At 42.9% G+C, this 16,161-nt stretch overlaps 1 protein-coding gene across 2 annotated transcripts in view; it reads right to left on the bottom strand.

The window, feature by feature from the left end:
* The window catches only part of LOC142842217 (WD repeat-containing protein 35-like), a 33,077-nt gene extending 26,563 nt beyond the window's left edge, over positions 1 to 6,514 (bottom strand). For both annotated transcript variants that reach the window (XM_075959080.1, XM_075959079.1), the window contains exons 1-4: positions 6,371 to 6,514; positions 5,471 to 5,588; positions 3,213 to 3,284; positions 1,415 to 1,507 (exon numbers count right to left, since the gene is read on the bottom strand). In XM_075959080.1, coding sequence (XP_075815195.1) covers positions 1,415 to 1,507; positions 3,213 to 3,284; positions 5,471 to 5,588; positions 6,371 to 6,394 — 307 coding nt within the window. In that variant the 5' untranslated portion in view covers positions 6,395 to 6,514. The remainder of the gene's footprint in view (positions 1 to 1,414; positions 1,508 to 3,212; positions 3,285 to 5,470; positions 5,589 to 6,370) is intronic.
* Between the last annotated feature and the right edge of the window lie 9,647 nt (positions 6,515 to 16,161).

A 16,161-nucleotide genomic window follows, 5' to 3' on the forward strand; every position in this document is an offset into this window, starting at 1 on the left:
AGAGTGACTTTCGAAAGCTATCTTTTATCTCAGCACATACATTGTATCATGTTGTGCCTATACACACACACACATAAGTAGAGGCACACAATTCAAAGTGAAGCTCAAGCAAAAGCTACTGTAGTAATGAATTGGTAAATGGGAGGCTGGCGAGATGACTCAGCAGTTACAGCATGTACAGCTGCTCTTCTAGAGGACCCAAGTTCAAGTCCCAGCACCCATGCTAGGGAGTTCACAACCGCCTAGACCTCCAACTCCAGAGGGACCTGACAACCACTCTCACGAGCACACGCTCCCATCCAGTGGGCACACGTGCACATAATTAAAAATAAATATTTAATAATAATTTATAGAAGGGATGTCCTGAATCTTTTTACAACTGTACATATTTAACTAAGCCTTTCCTAGTCTCCAAAAGAATAAGTACTGAGCTGTTTTTCCAGTAATAGAGACCCATCTAAGTTAATCCTTCTCTTCCTCTCCCATCCCCTAACCCCTAACCTCCATGCGCCCCACCCCATCCTCCTCCACTGGAGTTCTCTCTGAGACAAGAGGCAGAAACTGTGAGTCATTCATCAGAGATGAGAGGAATTGAATCCACAAAAGAAAAAAAAAGCTAACAGGCTCAATACAGGAAATACAATAAAGGCAGTCTTGCCTTTGACTTCTTCATAAATGTGTTTTTATCTAATACTAACTCCAGCTGACCACACAGGCATAACTCCTATTGGAAACGAGGGGAAGGAATTGCTTCATATGGAAACTATTCTAAGTGTCTCGGCTCATTGTGGCAATGTCAGCAGTCACCTGATTCATTTTCCTAACACAGGGTCACAGATCAAAGGAACAGGATGAACTCTTTCTGCTGGTTACAAGTCTATTTCAGAGATATTATTTCCCCATCCAAACGCTGTTCAGACTCTGCTTTGTGAACGATCAAAGCAGCCCTCCTGAGCCAGCGAGATGGCTCAGAGGGTAAAAGTGCTTGCTGTCTAGGCTGGCGACCTTAGTTCAATGCTGGGGTCCCACATGGTAAAGAGAACCAACTCCCACAAATTGTCCTCCAAGCGCCACATGTGTGGTACATGTGCATGCGCACACATATACACAAATGAGAGACATATAAAGTGTAATTTTAAAAAACGTAAGCAGCTCTCACAGGCTAGAGATGTGACCCGGTGGATAAGGGCATTTGCTGCTCTTGTAGAGGACCAGAGTTCAGTCCCCAGCATGCACAGCAGGCAGTTCACAACAGCCAGTAACTCCAGCTTCAGGGGATCTAACATCCTCTTCTGACCTCCTGGGGTAACCATACACAAGTGTGCATACACACAAACACGAGCGTGCATACACTCACACAAATGTGCATACACACAACAGTAAAATAATTTTTCAAGCATCTCTCCTAATATACCTTTATACAACATCCAGACAATGATAAGCCCATTCTGATCACTGGTAGTCAACTTCTGATACTGTTCATTCCATGTTACAACTTGAACAGCACCTAGAACATTAAAATAACAATTCAGAAACTAAAATGTCTATAATTCATTTCAAGTTTGTACCTTTGTGTAAATGAAAACCAAGAGGATGTCAATATATTAGCGTACAGTCCGTCTTTAGTATTAAGTAAGATATAAATATAAAAATATTCATGTGTTGCAGTTGCTGATATTACTGTCTGCAACAATGCAAATATTCTTTCATATGTACCCATCTCACACCTCCAAAGGCCTCTCTCCTAGCTGACAGCGCTGCCATAGAGCTCCTGTGGAGCAGATAGAGGCATCATCACCAAACTGGCCTAAAAGCATAAAACGTCATAAGGATGCCGAACTGTCCTTTGGGGTATTTTGTTTGCTCTTGGTTGGTCTGTCCCATATTTTATTCTCTCTTTTCCTTCCATCCCAGTTTCCATTCTGTTCCACACTCCTGGGTACAGCTTCAGCCTCTGTGTCTGATCTAAGAGGTCCTTCTGCATTTGTGTTGATTTCATTGGTTGAATAAAGAAGCTGCCTTGGCCTTTTGATAGGGCAGCCCTTAGGTGGGTGGAGTAGACAGAACAGAATTCTGGGAGGAAGAAGGCAGGCAGAGAGCCGCCCGCCATGAAGCTGCCAGGTCAGACATGATGAATCTTTCTCAGTAAGCCACAGCCTCATGGTGACATACAGATCATTAGAAATGGGTTGAATCAAGAAGTGAGAATTAGCCAATAAGAGGCTAGAGCTAATGGGCCAGGCAGCAATTTAATTAATACAGATCTCCATGTGATTATTTCGGGCATAAGCTAGCCGGGTGGCTGGGAGGACAAGCAGCCTGCCAGCCGCCAGGGCGGGACACAGCCCGCCGCCGGACACAGCCCGCCGCCGGACACAGCCCGCCGCTGGACACAGCCCGCCGCTCCACCTACAATATGTGTCAGTGGTTTTCAGCCTGTGGATGGCAACCCCTTTAGAGGTCAAACACCATTTCACAGGGTCACATATCAGACATCATGCACATCAGATGTTTACATCACAATTCATAACAGTAGCAAAATTGCAGCTATGAAGTAGCAACAAAAATAATCTTATGATTGGGGGTCATGGTCACCACAACATAAGGAACTGTATTAGAGGGTTACAGTGCTAGGAAGATTGGGAACCACTGCTCTATGTTCTATGAATGACTGGTTCCATTTTCTTATCCCTAAACACTTTAGTGTGTATTTCCTAATGATATTCCCTTTACAACCCACATTACAAATTAAGAAATTAACACTGGAGAGACACCATCTAATACAGCCCATTTAAACATCATCAGCTCTCTAGAAACTGTCCTGAATAGGACTTTCCTTCTCACGCTAGGGTCTTCCAAGGCTTTTCAGGTATTATATTCTTTTAGTCTCCTTTAAGTTGGAATCACAGAACAGATCCTTCAAGAGAATAATATACATTTAAAAACCCACAGATAAATAACACAAGTTTGTAATGTATAAACTAAGAGCCAGGTGTTTTTTTTTTTCAGGTTTATCAGAGATGATATTTAATTTCTGTCAAAATGAGTTATTCTGGAACATGATTCAATAAAAATGATTACTTCAATACTATTATTGTCCAAATAATAGCATTTGATTAAATATATATTTTAACATATACATTAAGTAGATGATGACATAAATGTCTAAATGCTGTTCAAACATGACAAAATTAAAAAGTTAAATTACTTACCACTATGCCCTTCAAGATTCTGGTTCATGGAAAGGTTGCTAGGGGCTGCTAGGCCCCTCAATTTTGAGTCATCTAAAACAAACAAGCAAAAAAGCCTATAGTTAAATATATAAAAGGAAAAGATTACAAGATTTTAACATATCGTGGGTTATGAGAAGGATATGGATCCGTGAGATATTTTGTTTCAGATGAGCTATGACACGATAATCACAAAGTCACAACTTCAGAACAATTCAGAGCTTGGTACACAGTACATATGCAATATCTGGTGATTGCTACTGGCGGGTCTGGTGGGTGTCTACTGTTACTATTAACTATAATACAATGGCACAATTACAACCGCCCAATCATATTTCTTATATCTGTCTCTTAACACTATCCACCATGATTGTTAAACTACAAAACCAACACTTTTCTTCATTCCCAAACTTCCTAAGAATCTGCTTCCCAGCTTTCTCACTAAGTTCATGGATTGCTCTGGTTCCCACATGCTAACTGCAGCTCATCAAAAGTTCAGTCATAAAACAAAGGTGATGGTGGTGGTGGTGGCGGTGGTGATAGTGTTTCATTGAAGCAATGCCTTGCTTCTGTATTTGACCTTAACCTTATAATCCTCCTGCCTCTGCCTCTTATCTGCTAGGTTTACAAAAAAAAAGGAAAAGAATTTTGTTTCTTTTTAGCCTTCCCTAAATGAACTTGCAAAGCAGATACAGTCCCCAGCTACTTAGAAGATAGAAGCAAGAAGACGGCTTAGATGGCTTGAGCCTAAGCGTTCAAAGCCAACCTGGGCAACATAAACTTTGTCTCAAAATAATAATAACCCTTTAAGGGTAAACAAAATGAACGCATTTCTTGATATAACTAAAATGTGTTATATATTTTAAGCAGAGTAAATAATGCATACACACATAGTTACATACTTATATATTTAAAAAACAACAGGCAGAAAAAGCACTTTCTTTTCATACACAGTTAAGAAAATCTAAGAACTGGGAGGTCCCAATACAAGTCAGAAGCCAAGCTTTAACTAGTACTGAGCATCTATCTTCCAAATAGACCTCTGCCTTTTGCTGATCATAAGCAGAAGAACAAGTTAAATGCCAGCCTGGTCTACATTTTAAGGCCAGGGCAGGGCTACACCAGGAGAAACTGCAGGGAGTTAGGGGATCTACCTTTTATTAAATATAGTACAGCAAAGCTATCGTTCTCCTTTTGGTTAAGTCTATCCAGAAGCCATTTATACAAAAGGCGGAAAACAAGGACTGAAAAGTGAGACAAGCGTCTTTCCAATCTGATCCCTGTCACTTACTAGCCACAAGACCTTGAGCAAATTATTAACTGACCCGGGCTTCAATTTTCTCATCTCAAATACCATCTTCTTAAAACAACTTAACGTCAAATTGCCACCCGGAAACATGGCAAATATCCAGTAAATGTGATTTATCCCACAGTAAGAGCTGTAAGCCAGCGCTCCTAGTACAAAGTACACAGCACTAGCATTACAAAAGATCAAATTTTTATGTCTTCCCAGATCTACTCTGCAGCGTGGAGCCCAGTTCTTATCTCTTCCGTAATCCTTCTGGCCGATGAAGTTGGAGAGATGATGCCATACCAAGCCTAAAATTGTAGCTTAGCCGACTCCCTCTCGTTTTCCAGAAGAGTCAAAATTCAAAGACAATCAGTAACTTGCTGGAAGTCATTCACCAGTCATGTGACACATTCATTTCACCTTGCGTCTCTCCGTCTTGATGCCCAAACTACATTAGTACTATCAAGATCCTCAACCTAGAGCCACCGAGATGGCTCAACAGCTATAAGCACTTGCCATACAAGCCAGACAACCTGCATTCAATCCCCAGATCCCACAGAGGAAGGGGAAAGCCAACTATCGAAAGTTGTCTTCTGACCTCTACCCCACAGGCTGTGGCGCATGCTTATCAACACACATCACACTCACAATAAATAATAAACTTTTTAAGTTTTTTTTCCAATCTAGAGCAACCCTAGAGAGGTCAAAGAAATGCAAAACTGTGATTAAAGAGAACGTGAAAAGGACAGCTTCAGGAAAAACTGTCTGATATTTACATTACACATTCTCTGCCCATTATTGCAAAGGTACTCTGGAAAAAGTCACCAGCAAATACTTGAGTTTCTTTTCAAAAAGAGTTAAAACTTCATAATGACAAATCACAGAAGAAATAACACCAGCCATTTTTTTTTCTACCAGCTTCACACATGGACTGGCGACCATCACTTACCTGTCTGTGTCTCTAATCTCAACACTTTGAGCAATCCATCCTCACCACCACAAGCTATGAACCCTTGGTCCTTGTTCCAGGATATGCATTTCAGCTTCACGTTGTTGGGAACAGCAATCTGTAACAAGAATCGTAGTGACCTAGTTGCTTTTTCACGATGGAGTTGGGAAGGTCACCAACCAGGAGATGTAGACGGATGAATCTCTTCCAAGAAGAAACCTGCATAAACCTGTTGTGGCCCACGCTGGCAATCCCAACACTTGGGAGACCGAGGCAGGAGAATCTCAAGTTACTTGCCAGCCTGGGCTACACAACACTCTGTCTCAAAAAGGGAGGATGAAAGGAGAGAGAAAGAGTAACTCCCTGGGGAGGAGGGGGGAATGAGCTATTATAAAAATGGGTGTTCCCCCCCCCCAAAAGTCACAGGTTCTGGAATTCAGTAAAGAAGTGCACATAAAGGAAGGAGAGTGAGTGACAAGAAAACAAAGGGGGGAGGAGAGGAGGGAACCACCTCACAGATTCAAAAATGCGGGAACTGAGACCTAAGTCCGCATCACTGCTCTGACTCTCTTTCTCTCCACACAATACTTATAATTTCTTTCCTCTGGCGGGCAGCCTGTGGTCATCTATCATCTGGATCAACAAGTGGCCGAGGAAAAACCCACCAGCGACTGGTGGTCACGTTCTGTCACTCAAAAGAGTTTAGGCAGGACAGGAATATGAAAGAATCCTTAAAAAACTAGCTCGGCCAAGGACTATCGGGCTCAAAAACCCACTTAAAGAGATGACAGAGAGATGGAGATTCAGCCAGGAAGCAGCTGTCTGCAGTCCCGGGAGGATGCGGGCACCGGCGGCCGCGGTGATGGAGGTGGCGCGACGGCGGGCCCCGAGGAAACTCACTTTCTTGCTCAGATAGAAGAACATCGTGGGAACTCGGAGAAGACGACCCTCAGCGGTCAAGGCCCGCAATGTATAACGAGTTCTACACCTCCATTCGCGAGCACCGGCGGCACAGAGAAGCTCCCGTCGCCTGGCAACCGCCGCCACCCAGTCGTATCCGGGGCACTAAGAGAACATCCGGTGTGGCCCTCCAGCCTGGCGCTGGCTGTCGTGCGCCTGCGCGGGCGATGGATTACTGTGGAATCGGTCTGGGGCGAGGTCGGCGGGTTCTGCACTGCAGTTGGGTCTGTACCTTCTTGGCCAGCTACCGGCTTAGCGCCCTGCCTTCACCCCCATCACCAGCGCAGCAATGCTACACCGCCACGCTACACCTGGACAGGAGCGCGCGTCAGGTGTCAGTATAGGCGAAAGAATGGAGCCCCTTCCCAAAAGGTCTTGAGAGAAGTCTGTGTTTTCTATCTCATCCCCCAACTCCCACCCCGGCCCAACATCTTTGAAAAGAAAAGTCGCTTTGTTGCATTTGATAGGCTACACCATTGAACAAATAAATGGCCGCGCAGATGTGCATTTTGATGGTTGCCTTCTTCGAGGGAGGGACCTGATGAACCCTCGGAAGCAATTTAGGAGTAGGTACTATTTTATTTTGCTTTGGAATCTGTCTTAGGGTTTCTATTGCTAGGATGAAACACTGTGACCAAAAAGGAAGTTGGAGAAGAAAGGGTTTATTAGGCTTACACATCCACATGGTACTCCATGACTGAAGGAAGTCAGGATAGGAACTCAAACTGGGCAGCAGACTGGAGCTGATGCAGAGGCTTTGGATGGGTGCTACTTACTGACTTGCTTCCCATGGCTTGCTCAATCTGCTTTTTTTACAGACCCAGGACCACCAGCCTAGGGATGGGCACCACCCACAGTGGGCCTAGGGATGGCACCACCCACATCAATCACTAAAAACTGCCTTACAGCCGGATCTTATGGAGGCATTTTCTCAGTTAAGGTTCTCTCCTTTTCTATCACTCTAGTTAGTGGGTCAAGCTGCCATAAGACTAGCCAGCAGAGAATACCTAAAACGCCTTACAAACCCCGACAGCCCTTATAAAGGAGGGTGAAGGACCTGCGAGTCATTAACGCTGTAATTGCACTGGAGCATACCCTCTCACTTAAAATATTTGAGCTGTCGGGCTTTTTCTGTCCGGAGAGCGATTTTTGTATGTTTTTAACTTTTTTAGACGTCGTCTCACGGTGAGTAGGGGTGGAGGCGTACATGTGGAGATCAGAAATTCATACCATGTGCCATCTTCTAACCCCCTCCTAAGGCGGGATCATCGCTCAATAAACTTGGAACTCACCATTCCCAGTCCACACACTCCAGGACCATTTGCCCCCAAGTCCCAATCCTGGGAGTTGAACCACAGCTAACCAGGCTCTTGGAGTTGCTAGAGATCCAAACCCGGGTCCTCATGTCTGCAGCCAGCACTTCATGCGCTGAGCCAATTTCCCATGCCCCCATTGTCGTTTTTGGAAACCTGAATGTTAACAAAGCCCCACCACTCCTGTAGAGTTATTTGGTCTCATTATCTTTTTATTATTTATGGTTTTCTCTTTATCTTAATCTGCAGCTATCAACATTGATTTATGTTGTATAGCATGTGCTTTACGCAGAAGTGTTAATTTCCCCATTGGAGTCTTTCCCCATCCAGAGCACAAAACCTTTGAAGCCTTTGACCTCACACTGTTGTCTCACCATGTCTACAATGTAAGAGTCCTGGTTGTCCTTAAAAAAAACAAACAAAAAAAAACCCTAGAAATATATCCATCATACTATCCAGCCATGACAGTATTGGGTGCATATCCAAAGAATCCAAGACAACACACAACAGAAATGCCTGTACATCCATATTTAACACATCACCATTCACAATCGACAAGCGGCACAGTCAGACTAGGTGCCCATCAATGGATTAAAAAGGTGGCATGTATACCCACTGGATGATTATTCAGCCATCAAGAAGATAATATCATTTGCAGGAGTGCAGAGAGAACTGGAAATCATGTTAAGTGAAATAAGTCAGGAAGACAAGTATCACATGGTTTCTCTCGTTTGTTTGGGGGGGGCAGAGAATAGTAAGGTGAGTTTTAGATAAGAGGAAGAGAAAGAGCAGAAGGAGAATACAAGAGTGGAAACAGGAAATGGAGGTGGGTGTGATCGAAGTTCATTCATTCTATGTGTGTCTAAAATTGTCAGTGAGGGGCTGGCCGAAGGTGGCTCGTCAGGGAAAGGCACCCATCTCCTGATGACCTGACTTGGGTTCCTCAGACACAGATGCTGGAAGGAGAGAAGCAATTTCAAATATTAGTCCTCAGACTTCCACATGTGCAGTGTGGCACGGCACAGGTGCACTCATAGACACACACACTCACACTCAAGGGAACACACAAAACTGCATTTAAATATTTCACTGAGTTTTTTTAGGAACTTCCTTACCATTTACCCTGAACTGGCTGCCATTTTAGGCCTCAAAACAGTGTGAGATGAAATTATGGAGGGCGTATCTTCATTTTGTTCTTTCTGTTTCTCACCTGTTACACATTCAAGAATTACTAATTCAGTTCAACACACATACTTTTAATAGAAATCATAACAAGAGCCACCAAAAGAAATCAGCCATGACATCAGTGTACAAGGATAGGAACTTTATTATATTAAAAACAACACAAACCAAAACAGATCAAATAGCCCAACGTTTAGAGAATTATTTTATTCCAAAAGTTACAAGTTGCATCTAAAAGTACACATATTAGGTATATTCTGAGTTAAAAAAAACTTAGACTTATTACCAACATTTTTTAAAAGATAATATTAGATCTTGATGCTTGTTACACTAGTTTTATAAATACCTAATTTTGTCATCTATATGCTAAAAAAAATGATAGAATTTAAGGGTTTTTTTCCTCCTTGGCAAAAATCTTAGCACCATAAGTTTATATCCAGTTCTCTTTAGTTGCTCATTTCTATGACATTAATGAATTAAAAGTGTCATGTAGCATTCACTTAATCTCTGTAAATTATTTTTAGATACATGCATTATAATCCCTTGATTGTTTTATATTATCTATTGTATTATAATCCCTTCAATAACATTTTAGCAAAAAACAAAAGTATTAAACAACTCTAAATATATTCATCTCAGTTTAATTATTTGAATGTTTTATATATTCATAAAATTTGCACTCTCAATAGTAAAGCTGGTTTGTATTATAAATATGACCAAGAGAAAAGAGATGAGGTTTTGTGAATATGCTCACCTTATTAATATAAACATTTAAAACTTATAAGGCTCAATCAGTCAATAACAAAACATTGAATTTTTCACTTTTCGTCTTATTAATGATTTCACAGTCATAGCTTAGAGGCATTAAAGCTCTTTATAAAGGTCTGTACATTTATTGCCTTGAAAACTGATCCTCCAGGAAACCCTCATACTGTTTACTGAAAAACAGCCAAGCATTTATAGCGGCAGATTATTATCAGGAACGTCGAACATAAAGTGTATTAAAGAAAACATATTGCAGGTACTAAGCACTCCCCATTTCCAGGCGAGAATTTCTGAGCAGTCTGACGATGTACTTGTCCATATTCAGTTAACTTGCAGCTTCTTCAAAATGTTGTCAAGTGGCTAGACGTTAAGGCCAAAGTGACTTATGTTTAACACGTTAGAAAATATAAGCATGTTTTCAAAAACTTCCACACAAAAGAAAATTATGTCCCACTATAAGTGAACAGAATGATTGCCTCATCAAAAGCCTAATCTAAAATTCAAAAATTCATCACGAAACTATACTCCTGCAGAGATCTTCAGTTCTTTTTTTCTCACCCAAAACTGAATTGGAACAATATTTCTCAGGAGAGTAATGCTGGCTAAGGACAAACACCATCGTACGCATGTGCAAGGTTTGGAAGCTGATTCCGCCATGCTGCCCACACCTCCTTCAAAGTGCCTACCCCTGTCTGAATTCCATTCCTCTGCGGTATACGGGAATAGAGTTGTTACGTTGAGCGATGCTGAGATGAAGTTCTTTTCCAGAGCTAGCACTCAGAGTTCTAACTTTGAAATTTGTGAGACAGTGTCATGTTACGTTTTGAAAACCATTTCTTGACATCTTGGCTTACCAAATTGTATAACCATGTGTCGTCTGAGGTTCAACATCCAATAGATCGACTGATTTTTTTTTTCTGGACATAGGAAGATTTTGAGCTAAGAGTTACTTTTAAATGGGCTGGAGAGATGGCTCTGCAATTAAGAGCACTAGCTGCACTTCCAGAGGACCCAAGTTCAATTCCCAGCACCCACACAACAGCTCACAACTGTCTGTAACTCCAGTTCCAGAGGATTTGGCACCTTCACACAGATATAAAAAGAGGCAAAACACCAACACACATGAAATAAAAATTAAATTAAAAAGTAAAAAAGTTACTTTAAGGAATCATACTTAGTTGCTCTCTTATGTAAGAGCTCAATTAGGCACATAAATTGCTATTAAAAAGCACTAGGGAGCTGGGCAGTGGTAGCACAAGCCTTTAATCCCAGCACTTGGAAGGCAGAGGCAGGCAGATCTGCATAAATTCAAGGCCAGCCTAATCTACAGAGTGAGTTCCAGGACAGCCAGGACTGTTGTTTGACACTGCTACATGGGAAACCCTGGGGGAAAAATAGCACTAGGGAAAGAAATAGGCAGTTTTTTACATTTAAATGTTGAAAACATTATCCTGAGTGAGGTAACCCAGACCCTAAAAAAAAGAATATGGTATATACTCACTCATAAGTGGATACTAGTCATAAACAAAGGGCAACGAGCCTATACCTCAGGATCCTAGAGAAACTAAGTAATAAGGTGAACCCAAAGAAAAACATATACAAGACCCACCTGAAAATTAGAATCAGACAAAAATTTGGGAGCAGGGGTCAGGGAGTAGAAGGGAGGGGAGAATGGGGGGTTGAGGAGAACTTGAGGGAATGGGATGGTCAAGATGGAGGAAGGACAGATATGAGAGCAATCTGTCTCGTATCTCAATTATATCAAAAGAAAGAGATTATATCAAAAGAAAGAGATTGAGGGAGCCATTATGGAGTTAGCAAAAAACCTGGCTCTAGAAAAATGCCCAAGAACTTACAGGGATGACCCCAGATAAGACTCTAAGCAATAGAGGAGAGGGTGTGTGAACTGACCTTACCCTCTAGCCAGACTGATGATTATCTTAAATATCACCATAGAACCTTCGTCCAACAACAGATGGGAACAGAGGCAATCACCCACATTGGAGCACCGGACTGAGCTCCCAAAATACAGTTGAAGAGTGGAAGGAGTGAGAGTATGAGCAAGGAATTCAAGACCACGAGTGGGTCATCTACTGAGACAGTTTGCTTGAGCTAATGGGAGCTCACCAACTCCACCTGGACTGGGAGTGAATGAGCATGGGAACAACCAAGCCTCTCTGAAGGGGGTTGACATCTGGGGCAGATGACGGGCCACTGATAGTGACACTGGGATGTGCCTCTACTGCATATGGCAGCTTCGTGGGATCCTATTCTCTTTGGATGTAAACCTTGCTCAACCTAGATGTAGTAGGGAGGGCCTTGGACTTTCCACAGGGTGGGGTGCATGGCACTCCCTCAGGGTTGGAGGGGTGGGGAGAGGGTCTGTGCTGGGAAAGGGAGGGGACTGAAAGGAGGGAAGAGTGTGGGAATTTGGATTGGTATTCTTTTAAGTAATAATAAAAAAGAAAAAAAAACAAAAAACTGTTGAATGAGTAAAAATGATCTATTGTGCCATTGAAAAAGAACTCTGAATTCTTTTTTTTTTTTTTTTGTCTTTTTTTTTTCAAGACAGGATTTCTCTGTGGCTTTGGGGCCTGTCCTGGAATGGAACTAGTTCTTGTAGACCAGGCTGGTCTCGAACTCACAGAGATTTGCCTGCCTCCCAAGTGCCGGGATTAAAGGTGTGCGCCACCACTACCTGGCTTGAATTCTTTTCAAATACATTACCATTGCTTAACTTACACTAATGAATAAGATACTTGCTGGTAGAGTATCCTAAAATGTTTGGCTCAGTTGTAGTATCTACATTGGCTTCTAGAAGTCACAGCCATGGCATTAGCACAATGTCTATTGCAGTACAGTTAATGTATCAGTCAGAAATCGAAATTTATAAACAAAAATTTAAACAAAGACAGGACCTGAGTTGTAGCATAGTTGATAAGAGAGAGTGCTTGCTTAGCCTGCCTGAATCGTGGGTTTAACGCCCAGTACCTCATAAAACCAGGTATGGTGGTACACACCTATAATCCCAGCACTTGGGAGGTGGAGTTAGCAGGACCAGAAGTTTCAGGCTGTCTTCATCTACATCGCAAGTTTGAAGCTATCCATGACTATATGAGACCTTGTCTCAAAAAAAAAGAAGAAGAAGGGAAAGGGGAGAAGGAGGAGGAAGAAGAAGAGAAGGAGGAGAAGGAAGAGGAAGGAGAAGGAGGAGGAGGAGAAAAAGGAGGAGAAGAATGAGAAGGAGAAAAGGGAGGAAGAGGAGAAGAAGGAGAAAAAGGAGGAGGAGAAAGAGGCGGAGGAGAAGGAGAAGAAGGAGGAGGAAGAGGAGGAGGAGGAAGGGAGGATGAAGAAGAGGGGGAGGAGGAAGAGGAAGAAAACCTTCCAGAAAGGATATGTTTGGTGTTCAGCTTCTGGAGATGGGAGCTGACCTTCTCCTGGAATGCCAGAGTGGCTTCACAGCCACAAGCGTCTTCTATGGAAATGAGGCTTCGTGCTTCCTCAATGTCTGAAGACAATAACAACACACAAAATGTTACAGTTAACCAGTGATTACAACAAACTAGGGGTGGGGGTGGAGAACACCTGCCTAGCATGAGAGGCAAAACAAAGGAATGACAGAAATCAGGAAATCTATAATTCACTTCAACATTGCCACCTATGTAAAAGCATCTTTCAGGACGTAAAATCATCTAAAAGCAAATAAGAAAGAGAAAATATTTGCTAAAGTTAATTCCATAGAAGACTCAGGAAACGTTAGGGAAATGTTTATATATGTCAAAACTGGGTTAGGCTCATATGAGAGTTCATTGTATTTTTCTTCATGCTTTTGTCATTGTCTGAAATCAGCCGTGATACAAAGCTTTTAAAGGTGGTTGGTGAAGCCAGAGACAAAGAAACAAGACAGTCACAAGGTAGTGGTGCACGCCTTTAATCCCAGCACTCAGGAGGTAGAGACAGGGGAATCTCTGTGAGTTCAAGGCCAACCTGGTCTACAGTGTGAGTTCCTGGACACCCAATGCGGTTATATGGAGAAATCCTGTCTAAGAAAGGAAGGAAGGAGGGAGGGAGGGAGGGAGGGAGGGAGGGAGGGAGGGAGAGAGAGAGAGAGAGAGAGAGAGAGAGAGAGAGAGAGAAAGAAAGAAAGAAAGAAAGAAAGAAAGAAAGAAAGAAAGAAAGAAAGAAAGAAAGAAGACAGTCTTCCTATCCTACTGGTTCTCTTATGTCATGGACATGAGAACAGTTATCTATCTATACAACCAAAATACTTCAAAGATTAAAACTAGGTCACTCCTGATTTCCTACAAAGGACTGCTATTCTATCAAATGATTTGAATTGAGAAGTATAATTTTTTTTTATCCTTACATACTATGGAGCTTAAAATTCAATTCAGAACTATATTGATGGCCAACCTAGATAACCTGAAGTGTGTGCGCATGGGGGGGGGGGGGCGCCAGGGATCAAGTGTCTTCTTTTATCACTGCCTCCCTCATATTTTGAGACAGATGCTCTTACTGAACCTGGAGTTCACTGATTGGTGAGCAAGCCCACAGAATTCTGGGATTACAGGCATGTACTTCCACACCTGCCTCTTTAGTGGGTGCCTGGGATCTGAACCCACATCTTCACTTTCCCTCAGCCACCTCCTGTTTAATTTTTGAAGCAGAGTCTCAGACAGCTCAGACAGCCCACGCTGGCTTGAGCTACTGATCCTCCTGCCCATACCTGGCCAGAAAGCATCTGCCAAAATCAGCCAATCATCTCTGTACAGAGTATAGGATGGACAGTTGGCCCAGTGTTCTTGCTTAACAGACACTAAGATCTGTGAAGCCACATGCTCAATGGGATATTCTTACTATAAACACCCCTTAGAAAACTACAGAGCACTGGTATAGCAAAATTGAAAGTTGAGACAGAGAGATCTGATGTGGGATTCCCTTCTGTATGTTGTGAATATCATTGGTTAATAAAGGAACTGCTTTGGGCCTATAGCAGAGCTATAGGGGAATAGACCTGGGGGGAGGAACTAAGCTGAATGCTGGGAGAAAGGAGCTGGAGACAGAGAGAAGCCATGTAGCCCCACTGGAGACAGATGCTGAAACTTTAGCCAGTAAGCCACAGCCACGTGGTGATACACAGATTAACAAAAATTGGTTAAATTAATATGTAAGAGTTACCCAATAAGAAGCTAGAGCTAAAATAAGAAGGCGAACCCAAGGAAAAACATATAGTTATCCTCTTGGCTATGGGAAGTAGACAAAATTGCCGGGGAGAAAATTGGGTCCTTGGGGGTGGGGCGGGATGGGGGTAAGGGGAGATGGGGAGAGAAAAGTGAGAAGGGGAGGATGGGGGGAACTTGGGGAAACAGGATGATTGGGATAAAGGAATGTTGGATAGGGAAGCACGGAAGCACAATTCTTAGTTAAGGGAGCCACCTTAGGGTTGGCAAGAGACTTGAACCTAGAGTGGCTCCCAGGTGCCCAAGGCGATGTCCCCAGTTAGTTCCTTGGGCAGCTGAGGATAGGGAACCTGAAATGACCCTATCCTATAGCAATACTGACGAATATCTTGCATATCACCATAGAACCTTCATCTGGTGATGGATGGAGATAGAGACAGAGACCCACACTGTAGCACCGGACTGAGCTCCCAAGGTCCCAATGAGGAGCAGAAGGAGGGAGAACATGAGCAAGGAAGTCAGGACCATGAGGGGTGCACCCACCCACTGAGACAGTGGGGCTGATCTATTGGGAGTCACCAAGGCCAGCTGGACTGTGACTGAAAAAGCATGGGATAAAACCAGACTCTCTGAACATGGCAAACAATGAGGGCTGATGAGAAGCCAAGGACAATGGCACTGGGTTTTGATCCTACTTCATGTTCTGGCTTTGTGGAAGCCTAGCCAGTTTGGATGTTCACCTTCCTAGATATGGACGGAGGGGGGAGGACCTTGGACTTTCCACAGGGCAGGGAACCCTGACTGCTCTTTGGACTGGAGAGGGAGGGGGAGAGTAGTGGGGGGAGGGAGAGAAGGGTGGGAGGAGGGGGAGGGAAATGGGAGGCTGGGAGGAGGCGGAAACTTTTTTTTTCCTTTTCTCAATAAAAAAAAAGGAAGCTAGAGCTAATGGGCCAAGCAGTGGTTTAATGAATACAGTTTCTGTGTGATTATTTTGGGGCTGAGCAGCTGGTAAACAAGCAAGTGGACTCCTCCAACAGAGATCTGTTCACAATAAAATAAAAAAAGATGAAACATTTAGGAATGTTTTCAGGTATATGGCTTGTACACTGAAAATTACAAAACACTGTTGGAAGAAATTAAAGACAAAGTAAACAAGCGGAAAGAACTCAAGGCAGTATTGAGGGCACTGCAAGACTGTGAAAGGGGCAGTCAGTGCTCCCCTAAATTGATCTAAGGATGCCTATCAAAGCCCCCACTGCACTGGGGGAAACCGGCAAGTCCCCAGTCACTC

The sequence above is a fragment of the Microtus pennsylvanicus genome, unplaced genomic scaffold (genome assembly GCF_037038515.1).
Source record: "Microtus pennsylvanicus isolate mMicPen1 unplaced genomic scaffold, mMicPen1.hap1 Scaffold_278, whole genome shotgun sequence".
NCBI lineage: Eukaryota > Metazoa > Chordata > Mammalia > Rodentia > Cricetidae > Microtus > Microtus pennsylvanicus.